Source organism: Pseudorca crassidens, chromosome X, assembly GCF_039906515.1.
Source record: "Pseudorca crassidens isolate mPseCra1 chromosome X, mPseCra1.hap1, whole genome shotgun sequence".
Classification (NCBI taxonomy): domain Eukaryota; kingdom Metazoa; phylum Chordata; class Mammalia; order Artiodactyla; family Delphinidae; genus Pseudorca; species Pseudorca crassidens.
The window spans coordinates 119,360,858-119,377,251 of NC_090317.1; the positions used below are offsets into that span (position 1 = coordinate 119,360,858).

General features: G+C 49.1%; 1 protein-coding gene across 3 annotated transcripts in view; it reads right to left on the minus strand.

The window, feature by feature from the left end:
• The window catches only part of NHS (NHS actin remodeling regulator), a 349,080-nt gene that overhangs the window by 105,795 nt on the left and 226,891 nt on the right, over positions 1-16,394 (minus strand). Inside the window, exon 1 of one of the 3 annotated variants that reach the window (XM_067723302.1) lies at positions 3,810-4,445. The exons of the other annotated variants lie outside the window; for them this stretch is intronic. Within the exon in view, the coding sequence (XP_067579403.1) occupies positions 3,810-3,843 (34 nt within the window). The 5' untranslated portion in view covers positions 3,844-4,445. Of the gene's footprint in view, positions 1-3,809; positions 4,446-16,394 lie in introns of those variants that run through there. 3 annotated transcript variants of the gene reach the window in all.

The following is a 16,394-nucleotide window of genomic DNA, read 5'->3' on the forward strand; positions in this document are numbered from 1 at the left end:
TTGGCCGGCCATGCCGCACCCGACGAGGGAGAGCTGGTCCCTTCCTCCTCTGGCTGGGCCCTGAGGTACCGTGACCAGCCTTTCTGGTGCTCATGGGTCAGTATCCTCCTGACTTGGAAGTCCTCAAGGGCAGAACAGTGTCTTAGTCATGTGTGAGGCCCACAGCCAAGCCTGGTGCCCTGCACAGAGATGCTGCTTCATAAAGTTTAGCTCCCCCGATGCTCGCCTCCTTCAAGGCCCCGGCCGTGCCAAGAAGTCAAGGCCCTTACAGAGTGGGCAGTGACCTAGTTGGGCAGCTGGGAAAGAAGCCAGGTCTGGGACAGAGCAGCTCAAATATTCTGCTGAGGAACATTCCGCAAGAGACGGAGACTAAGAAATTTCGGAGGAATTTCTCAATGGTGAATTTCTGTGTTATGCCGAGCTTTTTCCTGGCTTGCCTCAGCGTGCTCAATCCAGTGTAACACTTGGCTGCATGCCCTTCCCTAGGCACACTGTTGGTATTTTCATGTCCCATCTGCTAGTGCCTCTGGAGGACATTAGGATAAGTGGGTTGATCCAGAAAAGATGCCCACTGTCCTGGCCCTCTGCCTAAGACATGCAAATGGAGAGCAGCTTCCCAGCCATGAAGCTTTTGCCTGTGCCAAAGGCATATTATTTTAAATATGATTATTATCCATAGCTACTATGGTTGGAGCAGTTACTAGGTGAGCTATGCGAAGTCCCTTGCCTGCATTCCTTCATTTCATCCTCATTTAAAGAATATACAAGGCAGATTTTTACCATCTCTATTTTAGAAATAAGGAAGTTGCAATCCTGTAATTTGACCAAAGTCACACAACTGAAAAACGGCAGAGTAAGGATTCAAATCCAGATCTGGCAGATACTAAAGCATCCCCACACCATGCTGCCTCTCATCAAACCTAACTATCTAGAGGATGAAACCCTTAACAACGAGCCCACGCAGTAAGACCAATGGAAATTACCAAAGCTGTTCTCTGAGGTAAACTTATAGCTATCAATTCTCATATTTATTTCTTAAATTAAGGATTCAACTTAAGAAATAGAAAAGAAGGTTTAAAATCTCAAGGAAGTGGATATAAAACCAGATAGATGAATTAAAAATGGAAAACACCAATAAAATGGACAAAACAGACTGTCATAAGATGGTGGCAGTCTCCACCTCACTCCCTCTGAATGTGGAGTTCCCAGGAACGAACCAACGGACCTGAGCGGACATTCATATTAATGTGAAAGCTTCGCTTCTGGTAAATATGAATGCCCAGAGATCGGGGCATAAATAATGGCAATAGCTGTTGGGCCCTCTGGCCCCTGACTAGGGGTTGGTGTAGGGGTCTGGGCCCTAAGAGCTCGCCTGATCAGCTTAAGGGGTTCTCACACCTGCCCAAGCCACCGTGACACCCAACAGGAGCCTGAAGCTTGCTTGAGTCCCACTCTCCTGTCCTCCTGAGGACCTCACTATCCCATTGAAGTCTACCCAGATATAGCTTATCAGCTACAGGACCTACCATGGTCAGCGCATGGCTGTGCCTGCCTCTGGGTTGGGGAGATTCAGCAGGGGCCGAGAAGGAAAGAAAGCAGAGAGTTTTATTTTTCCCTGAATTATTCCTGCGCTTATAAGGCAATCGTAGGAAACAATTGTTCCACGGCTTTAAATCTAGTAAATAAAACTCCCTTTGAGATTCCGGGTTGAAAGATGGTGAAGATCACAGTAACTCTACTGTTTATGTAAGAAACACACACCCAAAACTATTACATTTTATAATGAAACCTGGTGTAATAAAATTTGTGTTGGAGCAAAAAGCAGTCATTTTCCCCTCAGCTTTTATTGTGCTGAATGCAAGAGCCGCCACGTCCTACTTGGAGGCATCTTTGATTAAGGGCCTGGTCTCCCCGCTCGTGAGCTGTCCACAGCTGGCGGGGGTGCCATGACCTTGCTGAAACTAATGCCAGAAGATGGCCGAGTTCACAAAGAGCCAGCCGCTCTGTGAAGCTTGAGCCCTCTGCCATGTGGCCCTGCAACCTCCTCCATCCCTCCGTGGCCTGCCAGCAACCCCCAGGCCTTGCATCTTCAGGTCTCCAAGGAAAACTGGGTCAAGCTGTCCTAAAGGTCTTTTCTCCATCTTTCTGCTTGAGCACAGACTGGAAACTTCTGGCGGGCACCCGGAGGGGCCTTATTCCTTTGACACCCCCTCCCGTTACTTACTCCTTCCAGCCTGATGAACACTCCCTGGCTGTTCTCTCTCTCCTGAATCCACCGATCCTCATGAGAATGTGTGAATTTAGGTCCTGAATTGTCTCACTCGGTTCCCTGAGGGAAAGTGGGGGGTTAGAGTGGGAGCGAACTTCTTACTTCTTACCTAAGGCAGTGGTTCTCAACCCTGGCTGCACACCGGACTCCATCCGGGGAGCTTTTAAAGAAACGCACTGATGCCTGGGTCCATCCCCAGAGATTCTGACTGAATTGGCCTGAGGTGTGGCCTGCACATCAAATAATGGTTATTTATCGTAAGCATATATGATATTTGAGATGCGGATTGAACAATTTCTCCACCCCCGCAATTCGGAAACCGCGATGCCCTGAAGCAGCTGACACAGGTTTCAGTGGTGCCCACCAGAAGCCGCCCGGTCCACAGGCCTGTTTCCTCCCCTCACCACACCTGGAAAAGCAACTCAGAACAACACTGTCACTGAGCAGGGCTGCAGACGACCATGTTAGTAGTGGTTAGGCCAACAGGTGGTCCTTAGAGCGTGGCCACGCACTGCCTCAGTCTCCGCAGAGACAGTGGAGGCCGACGTGCACTCAGGTGGCTTAGCCGGGCCGAGGAGAGAGCCAGCCTCAGTCGTCACGCCGCCCCCGCCCTGCTGAGCGCTCACTGTGACGGGGATGGTGGTGGCGTCTCTAGAAGAAATCTAAGAAAGGCACTGCCCCTGCCATGCCGGAGCCTGAGTTAAAATGGAAGGACTGACCACAGTGCAGGACGAATGCTGCAAAGAGGTCAACACTTTCCACACAGGCTCAACTGTGCGGCTGGCCTTATACAGTGAAGAACTATCAGGAAGAGGGGTTTAGGACCAAAGAAGTCAAGATGGCCCCGAATAGGTTACGTAAGGCCACTGGAGGTGGAAAAGAAACTAGACATTGGGGAACTTGGGTCTGGGGACTCCCACTCCAGGGCTGTTCGGGGGCCCCAGGGAGAGAAAGAAGTCTCTGTGTGTGATCTCAGGATGAGGGCAGGATACTGAGGAGTCCCAACAAGACAGCGGGGGCGGGGTGATGGAGGAGAAGCGAGGGGCCAGCAGGCTAGGCCCAGCGCCAGCCGGTGCAGGACGCGGGGCCGAGCCTAGCCGCCCCCAGCCGCCCAGGCCACAGCCTGAGAACGCTGCCCCGACCGCACCTTGGGATACCCTCTGGGCCCTCTTGGAAGACAGGCCACCGTCAGAGCAGAAGATGAGGAGGAAGAAAGGCTTGTCCTCTCTGCCTTAAGTGGTCCAGCAGCTCAGAAGGAACAGAGAGTTGCCAAGTTGGCCAGCCAGAAAGAACAACCCGGAGTCCCCAGCGCTTAGGAGCCGCTGAGCACAAACGTGAAGGTCATCCCTGAGGGTCAGGCATGGCCTCCCTTGCTCACGTCTGTTCCTGGGAAAGGGCTCGCTTTCTCCTCATTCGCCCCAGATTAGGACGCTGCTGCAGCGCGAGCCCCTCTCCCATCAGGCCGGCCTCCTCCCCCCGCCCCCCACGCCGGCTCCCCTTCCCCTTTGTCTTGCCAGGAAATGTTGCAAACCCCAAATACCTGCATTCTTGGGCATGCAGCAGGCGAGAGGCATGCTTGGATTCCCGCTCTGCTTCTTAAGGACGGGCCTTTTCTTTCATCCAAAGCCCTCTTGGAGTCCCAGGGAGCTGAAAGCTGATCTGCTTAAGTCGGCAGGCAGAGCAGGGGGGGTGGGAGGGCGAGAGAGGGCAACCTTCGGCAAGGAGGGTGGCAGATTTTCACACAACATCTGCGCTGCCTCCGGGACTCCCCCCCTGGAGGGGGAGATGGTCTCACCCAAGTGCTGGGCCAGCTGCTAATCCCTCCGGGGTTCACTTGAATGGCAAATCAGGACTCCAGGGCAGCCTCGACACACCCTGTCTCCAGAGGAGGGGCTTAGCTGCACTCTCCTTCCTCAGCCCTGGAGGAGTTCCCAAAGCGCTGGTACTTTTTTACAGCCTCCCTGCTCCAAGTGCAATACAGGCCAGGGAGTCAGCAGCACACTGGCCTCACTTGGGAGCTTGCTAGAAATGCAGACTCTCAGGCCCTGCCCGTTGGAGAAGCTCTGCCACGTGCCACGTGGCTATGGCAACCGTTAGCACACCGCCAGAGCCAGGAGGCTGGCCAAACACTAACACGCAGGGAGCCGCGGCAGCCCAGCCCCGGTGCCAAGTGTCCAGCCGTGAGAAGGGACACACCCCATCCCATCACCCCACGGCTGCCCCACGTCGCTCCCCTCCCCCCACCCTCCTCACCCGGCGAGGCTGAGCCATTCAACAGGTCTGCAAATATTTGTGCACACGCTGCAAGGATGAGGGGAAGGATACAACTGAAGTTTGCTCTTTGCAGGTTGCAAATCAATATCGGATTCCCTCCCAGCCCCAGCGCACACACCACCTGTATCAACATGTCAGACTCTTGCGAAGGCAATAACAACAGTAATAGTACGTGGCAAGTATCTGCGAGCCCTTTCACAGACATCAGCCATCCTGGAGCCTGTTCAGATCGTCCCCTTGGCAAGAAAGGGAGAAGTCAGAGACTTCGACCGCTTTGCTCTCACAGCCTCTATGTCATCCCAGCACATGCTTCACCTCCCAGCTGAACCCAGCAACTGAATCCATGCACAAAAGCTGGAGGGAGGAGACAAGGAAAGGAGAGAAACGAAGGGAAAGTCCGAGAAGAGCGTTTGTTTTGCAGTCCAGAGAGAACGCTGAAACAACTAACAGAACGGGCGCGACTTCGTGTCTGAAGAGCAACTGCTGGGCGCGAGGCTCGGGATGCGTTAGGACAGCCCAGATCAACAGAAAGTCTGCCTGGAACCCGGAGCCAGACCGATTCCTCAGCCTTCCAAGCACCTGTGAGCAGCATCAGTGGCTGGCCTGGCCCTCGCCTCCTCCAATCCTGAGGGCTGGAGAGAAGGTAGAGGGAAAGCCAGCCAGGGAGGAAGGGGGAACAGAGAGAAAGCAAAGGGGGTGGCCCTAGGCTATCCTGGGATTCGTGCAGGCCCTTAAAAGCACTCACGGTGGGCTTCTGAGTCGAAAACCAAGCTAACAAAGTATTTAAAAACCTTTGGATTCCCAGTCTTGCCTCAAACAACAATCACTCATAAAAAGACTCATGGATGGAAGGAAATGAGGCCGTTGTTTTATTTTCTATGGGAACTCATAAGAGTTTTTAAAAGGTTAGTCTCCTTCTCAGCCCTGTTTTTTCCCTTCCAGTGACCCCAAGCTGAAAAGGAAAAATATTTGCACTCGGTGTTTAAAAACCACAGTGAATTAGCTTTTGTTGTTCATGGCAAAGCCACTATTTAGCGGCCCAGAATCAAACCAGATGTCAGGGAAGAAAGAAGGCCCCGTATCCTGTGAACTTGCCTTTCACCTTTGCAGAAGGGCCGAGGGGAAGGCTGGGCTGAGAAAACAAAATGGAGGAAGTTCAGTGGTCAGCAAACCTGGCACGTGGTCCTGATGGCACTGCTGCTCAGCTCTTTGTGGGCGTCTGCCTGTGGGACTAGAGTGCAACAGCTCTGGGACCCCGGATGCACAGTGCCTCTGGACTTCCAGAAGTTTCTTCTGTGGACAGTAGGCCAACAGCACTATTCCCACAGGAGGCAGAGACCAAGGTGAGCAATGGAGAAGTATGGAGGAGAGAATTAGGAGACAGAAAAGACACAAGAAGAGGTCAGCAGGACTTGCTGGGACACTCAATCTAATCTATCAGAGAAGGTGGAAAAAAAAAAACCACCCTAAAAGGAAAAGAATATATGCTCTTTCTGCAGCCTTCCAGGAGAGTATGAGGACGAGATGAGTGTTCGGTTTTTTCAGTCTTGCTTCTCTTTAGCACACCACCCACCACAACTCACAGCTTAAATCAGGCAAAAAAAAAAAAAAAAAGTTCCTATGGGGCCTAGTCTGTTTCTCCGTTTCCTAAATCTAGCAGCATAAGAAAAGAGGAAGTTCTCTCCACACCAGGACCCTTTGTAACCACTCAACAAACATTTACTAAGCCCTCCCTCTTTGGTCAGTAAGATATTTGGGTGATACCAGAGGCCTTGGCTACTACTCCTGCCCATGAGAAGTTTACAGCCTACTGGGCAAGACAGACATGTTCAGGATAACCACCATAATAATGGCAATAGGTACCATTTTTCAAAATATAATGATGTGCCACTGACTGAGCTTTCCGTATAGTATCTTATTTAACCTTTACAGTAACCCTGTGCAGTGAGTTTTATTATTCCCATTTTACAGATGAGGAAACCGAGGCTCAGAAAGCTTAAAGAACTTGATCAAGACCACACACCTATTAAGCTAGCAGGAGTCTTTGTTTTCTTCACTGATGAAGCCCAAGCGCCTGGAACAGTGCCTAGCACATAGTAGGTGTTCAATAAATATTTACTGAAGAAAGCAGCTTGGGGTGCAAGGAGGGGGCTTTCTGGGGCCTTGGAGATGAGCTGGGAAACACGGCTGGGATGTTTGCAAAGAAGAGGGTAAAAGGCACACTGGGAAGAAAACAGGAAATGAATAAATGAACCTCTAAGGAAACACAACTGTTTTACAAAATAGCAAAAATAGCAGGAGGGAGTAGCAAAAGAGCAGGAGGGAATAGCAGTTAAGAGAGGGACCCTTGGACTTCCCTGTGGCGCCGTGGTTAAGAATCCGCCTGCCAGTGCAGGGGACATGGGTTCGATCGCTGGTCCGGAAAGATCCCATATGCCGCGGAGCAACTAAGCCCGTGCGCCACAACTACTGAGTCCGCGTGCCACAACTACTGAAGCCGGCGCACCTGGAGCCTGTGCTCTGAAACAGTGAGAAGCATATGCACCGCTACAAAGAGTAGCCCCTGCTCGCAGCAACTAGAGAAAGCCCCCGTACAGCAATGAAGACCCAACGCAGCCAAAAAAAAAAAAAAAGAGAGAGGAACCCTTGAGTCAGAGAGATTGGGGTTCTGCCGTGGCTCTGCTGCCTATGAGTTATGTGAACATGGCTAAGTCACACAGTCTCTCAGTGCCTCATTTTCCGTATCTGCAAAACGGTGATAAGAATATTACCTACTATGGCAGAAACTGTTCATTTCCTACTAAATCTTCCATATTTGCCTTCCCTTTCAAATTCATAAGACCTCAATTTTTTTTTAACATCTTTATCGGAGTATAATTGCTTTACAATGGTGTGTTAGTTTCTGCTTTATAACAAAGTGAATCAGCTACACATATACATATATGTGCATATCTCCTCTCTCTTGCGTCTCCCTCCTACCCTCCCTATCCCACCCCTCTAGGTGGTCACAAAGCACCGAGCTGACCTCCCTGTGCTATGCGGCCGCTGACCTCAATTTTTTAAACTGGGTCCATTGCCAGACAACCAAAAGGCTCCATGTCCAGGCCTCCCTTGTAACTAGGGGCTGCTATGTGGCCAATGAGATCAAAGCAATTGTGCTGTGGGATTTCTAAAAAGTCTCTTTAGAACACAAGAGCCATGCTCCTTTCATTCTCCTGTTTGGGCCAATGATGTGATGGCTGGAGCTCCAGCAGCCATCTTGGACTGGGAAGATGAGGGCCACAAAGATGTGGAACCAAGAGCTGGTAGGAGCCTTGGTCTCCACACCAGTCCTGGACTTCTTTTACATAAGAGAGGAGTAAAGTTCCACCTTTTTGAAGCCTTTGTTAATCCCCAATGGATATATTTACCTCAAAGGGTTGCTGGGAGGATTAAAAAGATAATACAGACCAAGTAATTGGTGCTGGGCCTTATACATAGTAAACACTCAAACAAATCTTAGCGATAGCAAGTTTTGCTGCTATTCTTATCACTATTATCATTATTGTTGCAAAATCCAGAATGTTCCCTTATTCTGCATCAGGCTGAACCATCTTCACTCAGTTATTTAATTAATGAGTTTTTAAAAAAATTCCTCAGTATTGTGTCTTTCATGAGAACTTGTTCATGAGTCTTTCTATCTCGGGGTCCCTGATAATAGAACAAAGTATTTGTCTCTGAATTTCATCACCAAATCATCCATACAACCAATAAAAGAAAATCTAGGCCTCTTAATGAAACAGGGAGGGGAGGGGTTAGGACGTTAATACTTCTGAGCGTGGTGACTGGAAAGCCTTAATTAAATTCTAAGTTCGGTCAAATGCCCCTTTTTGGAAAGCGCCATGGCAACTCAGTGCCTCAAAAGAGACTCCCTTTTCCCAACCAGACAGACCTTCAGGTTTCGGGACACACACGAAAAAAATGTAAAGATACTATTTGCTTAAAAAGTTCTGAGAGTCAAGCATAGTGCACTGGACTTCAAGAGACTTGCCAAGAACTCTGGATCCTTTTACTTAAATCTCCCCTTCTTAGTGCCTTTCACAGATTGTGTGGTTTGTTCCCGAACTCAATCAATAAATGTTTCCTAAAAGATCTAAGGAAGGAAATAAATGCCATGAGTTAGCAGGCGTGGTTCCCATTGGTCAAAGGACTGGCTGCATTCAAATTACCAAGGATCCACGTAGGAAAACTACAGTATCTCAGGCGCCACCCTAGACCCACTGAATCAGAATCTCTGGGTGTAGGGCCTAGGAATCTGTATTTATTATTATTATTATTATTTTTTTTTTTTTTTTGCGGTACGCGGGCCTCTCACCGCTGTGGCCTCTCCCGTTGCGGAGCACAGGCTCCGGACGCGCAGGCTCAGCGGCCACGGCTCACGGGCCCAGCCGCTCCGCGGCCTGTGGGATCTTCCCGCACCGGGGCACGAACCCGCGTCCCCTGCATCGGCAGGCGGACTCTCAACCACTGCGCCACCAGGGAAGCCCTAGGAATCTGTATTTTTACAGCTACCCTGGGGATTCTGATGTGTAGTCAGGTTTGGAAGTGTTCTGAAATGCCCCCCTCCCCTCAACTCTCTCTTAGGTTGGGTTACTTTGAAGTGAAGTCTATGATGGGGATTCTAATCACATGAAGTATGGAGGGGGTACTCTCAGTGGAGGGGGCACAGGGAAGCAGGATGCAGCTGGGGGGTGGGCACGGGACTCCACAAGGATGTGGCCTCAGCTGGAGATGTGGTTCAGCCTGATCCCGCAGGGAGCTCTGTAATACAGGTTACATCATTTGGCAGACAGCAATTCTCTGGGGAAGGCGGCTGTAGCCTTCAATGGCCAACACTCCCAGCAGCTGGAGGAGGAGTGCGCCAGCTGATAAAGGAGATACAGGCAGGGCACCAACAGCAACCACTTCCAACTCCAACCTGCTAGACTGGAGTGGAGCTGGCCTCAGTACTTTTGTGGCTTTGCTCTTCATGGAAACCTTCACGTCTACACTCCCCTTGCTGACTTGGCCTGAGTTTACCTTTTACACAAGGGTCTTGGAGAAAAGTGTAACCTGTAGGAAGGTTTTCAGAATCCAATACGGTCCTTTCAAGGATCAGGGCGCCTGAGTGGGCACACCAATTACCAATGCATCTGCTGGGGTTATCATTTGCTTGCTAAGTTGTGCCAGGAGCTGGCCCAAAGTCAATATCCCAGAGTCCTTCTCATGAGTTCCAGCCATATTCACTCATGTTCCCGAACAAGCCACTCAGGGACTCCAGACCCCTGGCGGTCCGTCCCCTCTCTCTTCTCCCCTGACAAATCAAGATGCAGGCTACGGAGCTTCCTCTGGCTTGTTCTCAATGACTCCTAAATAGGTCACATCACTCTGGAGACTGGCCAAAAGCTAATTTTGTATTCACCACTGACCTGTTTCTTTCCTCTGGTACTTCAGGAAAAAGTTGGGTGAACGCCTTTTCTCCTTGTTTAAGTCCCCATCCCCTGGAGCGAAATTTGCTGCCCAGGCCACCGTGATGTATTCAGAGCTACTGCTACCTGGTCAGTGGATTGCTACCCAAGCTTGCTCGCTGCCCATCTGCTGGGTTCTTGTACATACGTGCACATGTGTGGAAAGTTAGGCCCCCGTTGGAGCTGCCTGGCCCCAGAGCTGTTCCGGTCCCCACCAGGCTTAACGCCAGGGTCTGTGGAAGGAGTCCTTACCACGTGGTCAAGAAATGGGGAGCATCAATGATAAAGCACACCTCAGTTCCCCATCTCTCAGTTGCTTTTCATCAGGAGATCAGACAAGTGCAGTGTACGCAGCCCTCCATCCCCCTAAGGCGCCCCACCGCGACTCGGTCTCTGCTCTCATCAAGGACGTGCCACCATTTTGTTTCTTATATTGGAGCAGGTTTCCAGGAAAGGAAGCAGAGGAGGGAGTGCAGAGTGAGGAGTGCTAAAAAAAAAAAAAAAAAGGGAATAGTATGTTTTCCTTTTGTGGTTCATTCAAATCCAAGTGGAAGCTCAGCACTTCCAACCCAAGTCTGGAGCTAGGAAAATGAAAAACCGAGGCCTGGCTCGACTGTCTCTCCAGAAGCTGCTCTGTGGCAATGCCTTTATTTAATTGTAAGATGTCAGTCTCCCTCTCGGTCTCATCCCAGATTTCATCACTTGTTTTGTTTTGAGACATTTCATTGTTTTTCCTTTCCTTCATAAACTGAGAACTCCGTGCAGCTGAATCTGCGTGGCAATCTGGCCCTACCAGAAGAACGGAAGTCCTGATTCCTAATAGAGCTCTCCTCGCTCTGCCCACGAAATCTGAAGCCACCATGTCAAGTTTCCTCCTGGTAATAATATAACGATGATAAAATGAATATTCTATTCATTCAGCAGATATTTATTGAGCACGTACCAGGTGTCAAGCGTTATTTTACATGCTTTGTATGTGCTATTGCAGTTAATTCTCACAACTATTCTATGAGCACACACTCACCATCTCCCATCACTCACATCCCAAACCCAACTTAATAATGAGGCAAGACCAGGGTTGAAATCCCAGCTACCCACAGGAAATACCTGTCACTTGCTTTGCTGAGTGTTTCAGGAGGAACATTTATGTGCAGATGGAGCTGTGTGTGTGCGTGTGCGTGTGTTAAGTCCACGGGTGTGTGCATGCATGGGTGGCTACATATGCACTCCTATGGAAAGCTCTCCCTTGAGCCCGGATAAGTGCTTCCCATTCATAATAAAGTTGAAAACAAGACCCCAACCTCCTTCACCTTGCATGGCTCCCCACTGCTGTTTCCACAAACTGGGAAGGGAAAGCCACTAACATACCACTCTGGCAAGGCTGGGCCTCACCCGGGGCCTGAGCTGCCCCTCAGTACCAGAACCTTCTACTGGGCAGGGGCTCCAGTTGACAAGAACAATTATCAAGTACCTGGATCTCCACAAGGAGTCTAGGATAAATTCATACAAATGCAAATGTTTGGGGAGAAGAGGCCAGAGTCTGTCGAGTCACAAGTAGGGCCCCCAAGTTTCCATTTTGGGTCTCTTTACCTTTCACGCTGGCACTCCCTCCTCCTCTCCGACCCCCTCGCCTTACTGAATCAAAACTAACCATTCCTGGGCTTCCCTGGTGGTGCAGTGGTTGAGAGTCCGCCTGCCGATGCAGGGGACGCGGGTTTGTGCCCCGGTCCGGGAAGATCCCACATGCCGCGGAGCGGCTGGGCCCGTGAGCCATGGCCACTGAGCCTGCGCGTCCGGAGCCCGTGCTCCGCAACGGGAGAGGCCACAGCAGTGAGAGGCCTGCGTACCGCAAAAAAAAAAAAAAAAAAAAAAAAAAACAAAAAACAAAAAACCCGAAAAACTAACCATTCCTTACTTTGATCCTTCCCAGCTCCAAAGTGAAAACACCTCACAATGGTTTAAGCATTAGCCTTTCCTACTGAATTTGCATTTTAATAGCAATTACAGGCCTAATGCTGAAAGGATAAAAGGATAAACCTGAAAAGTCAGCAGGTGGAAGAGAATGTGGGCACGGAAGGGGAGGAGAAACCAGTGGGCTTTCTATAGTTCTAGAACTAGCTAACGCTTCACTTAAGATTTCTTGGGGGATCTGAACAAAAGCAAAACTACCCAGGAAGGGGAAAGAACACTAAAATGGTCTTAAGAGCAAAGATCATTCGGGGACAGAGAGAGAGCATTAGATAATCTCCAAGGTCCCTAATAGTTCTAACATTCTGATTTAACTTTTTCTTTCTTTTCATCTTTTTATGACTCTGGCTCCTTAGCGTTAAGTGCTGAAGAAAAGACTTGGCTTCCCCAAATCCAGATGTGTTCAAGATGGCGGCACAACTGTTGTCGTAGGTAATTCTTGACCCTAACAGTTGAGTTTATGAATTGAAAGGCATTTTGTGGACCTGGAGACAGGAAAGTTAGGCCACCCAGTTCCGTAAGGAGCCAGTGTCATTTCGTGTGAAATCACTTCAACCAGAATGGTGCTAGCTTTCACTGAGCTCCTGATGGATGTGAATTAAGTTTAGCTAGTCTGGCTACCTCAGATAAGTAAATCCCAGAAGCTTTCCAGTTCCTTTCAGATTTATGAGAAATGACATCATGCACTCAGATTCAGGATTCCTGAGTGAGTCCAACACTAGGAGAATGGACACGATGGAATGATAAAACTGGCTAAAAGCTTAAGTAGTCAACGTGGGGAACAAAGAACATGTGAAAGAGATAAAAGTCATTTTTCTCATTTGCTCACACAATGACAGGAATCCAAGCCCCGACCAGCCACAAAACTTGCAGTAATGGGACCAAATGGTTAGCCTTGGAATTCTAGTCTTTTTCATTTGGGGAGTACACGTAAGAGATTCCCCCCAATGTGTCAAAGGGGGTAGCTTTTCATTCTCCTGAATTTGAAATGCTTTGGAGAGGATGTATCAATAATTCACAAACAGAACGAAGTCTTGACTTTCTTTGGCTCTCTCCTTTGAGCCTTGTTAAATTACTTTTGCTGCCTCTGAGTTATAAGATGCTCACCTCGGGGCTGCATCTTTACCCTGAGTCCGTCTGGCCTGGAATTTCATTCCATTGCTTTCTTTTACCTTTTGGAAAGCACACCAATGCATGAAGACAGGAAGACCAAGGGCCAGCAAACCTGCCCTAACTTTCTGACACTGATGTGGAGTTCATCACTGAGAACTTAGCAAAGTCTCCAGGGCCTGGTCCCAACAAGCACACCAGCCTAAGGCCTTCATGGTGGCATCCCATTTAAGCTTCTGCCATGGCCAATCAGAGAGATCCATTCCAGGGCTGGCCGTGCCCAGCAGTATATGTCACAGCTGCATCGGTAACAATGTGAGATTACTCTACACACGTGAAAACGTCAAACGAGAAGGTCCTGGAAGCCAAGCCAAAAGGGAATCTGCCACTGCTGGCTGTGGCTGCAGGGTGCCTCTCCCGATCCCAGCTGTCTGTCAAACATCCTAACCAGCCTATGAAGAAACCCACTGTGGTGCTAGCTTTCTAGAAAAATAATGAGAACGATTAACCTTTCCTAACCAGGCTTCTAAGCACTGAAAGAACCGCAGGATGGGAAGAATAAGGGAAACAGAGGAAAAGCTGAGATCTGCTCTGCCCAACATGACAGCCACTAGCTATATCTGGCTATCGAGCACTTGGAATGTGGCTACTGTGAATGAGGAAATGAATTTTTTTTTAATTTATTTTATTTTTTTTATTTATTTATTTTGGCTGCGCTGGGTCTTTGTTGCCGCACGCGGGCTTTTCTCTGGTTGCGGTGAGCGGGGGCTACTCTTTGTTGCGGTGCGTGGGCTTCTCACTGTGGTGGCTTCTCTTGTTGTGGAGCACAGGGTCTAGGTGCCCAGGCTTCAGTAGTTGTGGCATGCGGGCTCAGCAGTTGTGGCTCACAGGCTTAGTTGCTCTGCGGCATGTGGGATCTTCCCGGACCAGGGCTCGAACCCGTGTCCCCTGCATTGGCAGGCGGATTCTTAACCAGTACGCCACCAGGGAATCCCCTGAATTTTTTCTTTCATTTAATTTTAACTTGAATACTCACACTTCAATTGTTGGAAGAACTTGAATATGAACCTTCTTTTTCAATTTTTGTAGAACTTCATGAAATCTAAATACAGATCAAGTATTTTGGATGCAAATTTAGCATCTAAATTGAGATGTGCTATACATGAAAATACACCCTGGACTCTGGAGACTTAATACGAAAAAAGGGTGTAAAAATATGTCATCAATGTTTTGTATCAATTTTATGATTTGATTTTCATATGATGTTTTGTTGATTTTGTATGCTGAAATGATACAGAATATTTTATAATTATTGGGTCAAATAAGATACATCATTAAAATTAGTTTCACTTGTTTCTTTTGCACTTTTTTAGGCGGCTACTAACATTTTTAAAATATGTAAGTGACTTGAATTGTATTTCTAATGGTCATCACTGACTTTGAATGAATAAAATCAAAACATTCCAAATCACTGCATGTAAAAGTATGGATTATAAGTCAAGAAGAAAATATGAGTTTTTAATCAGCTAAAGTGAATTAACTCACGGTGGTTTGGAGTAAGTTAGCAAAACCCCTCAGTGAGTAGGCCAACTCGGGGGCGCCGGCTCACTAGAGGTTTCCATGCTAAAGCCGGGCTGGCTGCCGTGTTCTACAACAGTGGTCCTCCAGTCTTGGTCAGGGGACCCCTGGGGGTCTCTGAAAACCTTTCAGGGAATCTGTAAAGTCAAAACTATGATCATAATGATACGAAGACATTCCTTGCCTTTTCTGCTCTCATTCTCTCCTGGGTGACATGTGATACCATACCAGCTGGAATGCAGAAGCAGATATGAGAATCCGGCAGCCTTCTACTAAGCCAGACTTCTATGCAAGATATTTGCAAAAAAAAAGGTAAAAGAATGTCACTCTTCTCACTTACGTTCGTCTTGGAAAATATAATTATTTTTCTTCAAAATATTTTATTTATAAACATGGAGTATGTATAATGTAGAACATGTACTTATTATTGTTAATTTTGGAATAAACTACCAAGTAAATCTTTTCTACTTCTCAGTTTTAATTCCTAATAAATAAATAAAGATTGATATTAACTCATAAGAGCTAAAGCTCTTTGGGGCCCTCAATAATTTTTAAGAGTGTAGAGGCGGGGGCTTCCCTGGTGGCGCAGTGGTTGAGAGTCCGCCTGCCGATGCAGGGGACACGGGTTCGTGCCCCGGTCCGGGAAGATCCCACACGCCGCGGAGCGGCTGGGCCCGTGAGCCATGGCCATTGAGTCTGCGCGTCCGGAGCATGTGCTCCGCAACGGGAGAGGCCACAACAGTGAGAGGCCCGCGTACCGCAAAAAAAAAAAAAAAAAAAAGAGCGTAGAGGCGGGACTTCCCTGGCGGTCCAGTGGGTAAGACTCCACACTCCCAATGCAGGGGGCCCGGGTTCGATCCCTGGTCAGGGAACTAGATCCCGCACGTCGCGACTAAAGATCCCGCATGTTGCAACTAAGACCCGGCGCGGCCAAATAAATAAATAAAAATAAATTGTAAAATATATATATATAATTTGCGAATATTAAAAAAAAAAAGAGTGTAGAGGCATCCTGAGATCCAAAACTTGGAGAACTGCTATTCTAGAAGGACTTGGTAGCACGTGCTGCTGACGGCCCATCCCATATCTCCTCGCCCACCTCGGAGTCCTCCGGCAGTTGCTGTGAACACTTTCCCACTCAAACACCTGGTGCGTGCCCAGGAGGACGAGGAGAGCGTGCACACCGCTGAGGGGCCGTCTCCGCCTCATGGGGACTCCCTTCTTCCTTCCTGGAGAGCCAACAACACTTGGCGGGGGCCGTACAAGAGAGGTTCCCCTCTGCCCCGGCACCGGGACTCACGTGGAGCGCTCCCAGTCACCTGGCCTCTGGGCTCAAGTCTGCCGCCCGCTCGACCTCTCAGACCTTCCCTGAACCCGCAGCTAGCAGGACCACGACACCCATCGTATCCTACGTCTGCCCAGATCCTTGTAGCTGGGCCACCACAGCCGCTCAGCGGCATCTCTGCTTCTGCCCTGGTCACCCCCTGTGCCCCAAAAGCCTGGAGACAATGCCCGGGCGGGGACACGTGCTGCCTCAATCCTGTGCACGGTCACACCATGAAGTGACGTGACAGCTGCCCGACGTTCCACAACAAGATTCCATTCGGAAGTCCTGACGCTGCTCTGGGCTGGAGGAGGGAACGTTGCTTTGGGATGACCGCAGACCCAGCTGGGAGACTGTCTTCATCACAGACAGACCCATTTTCTCT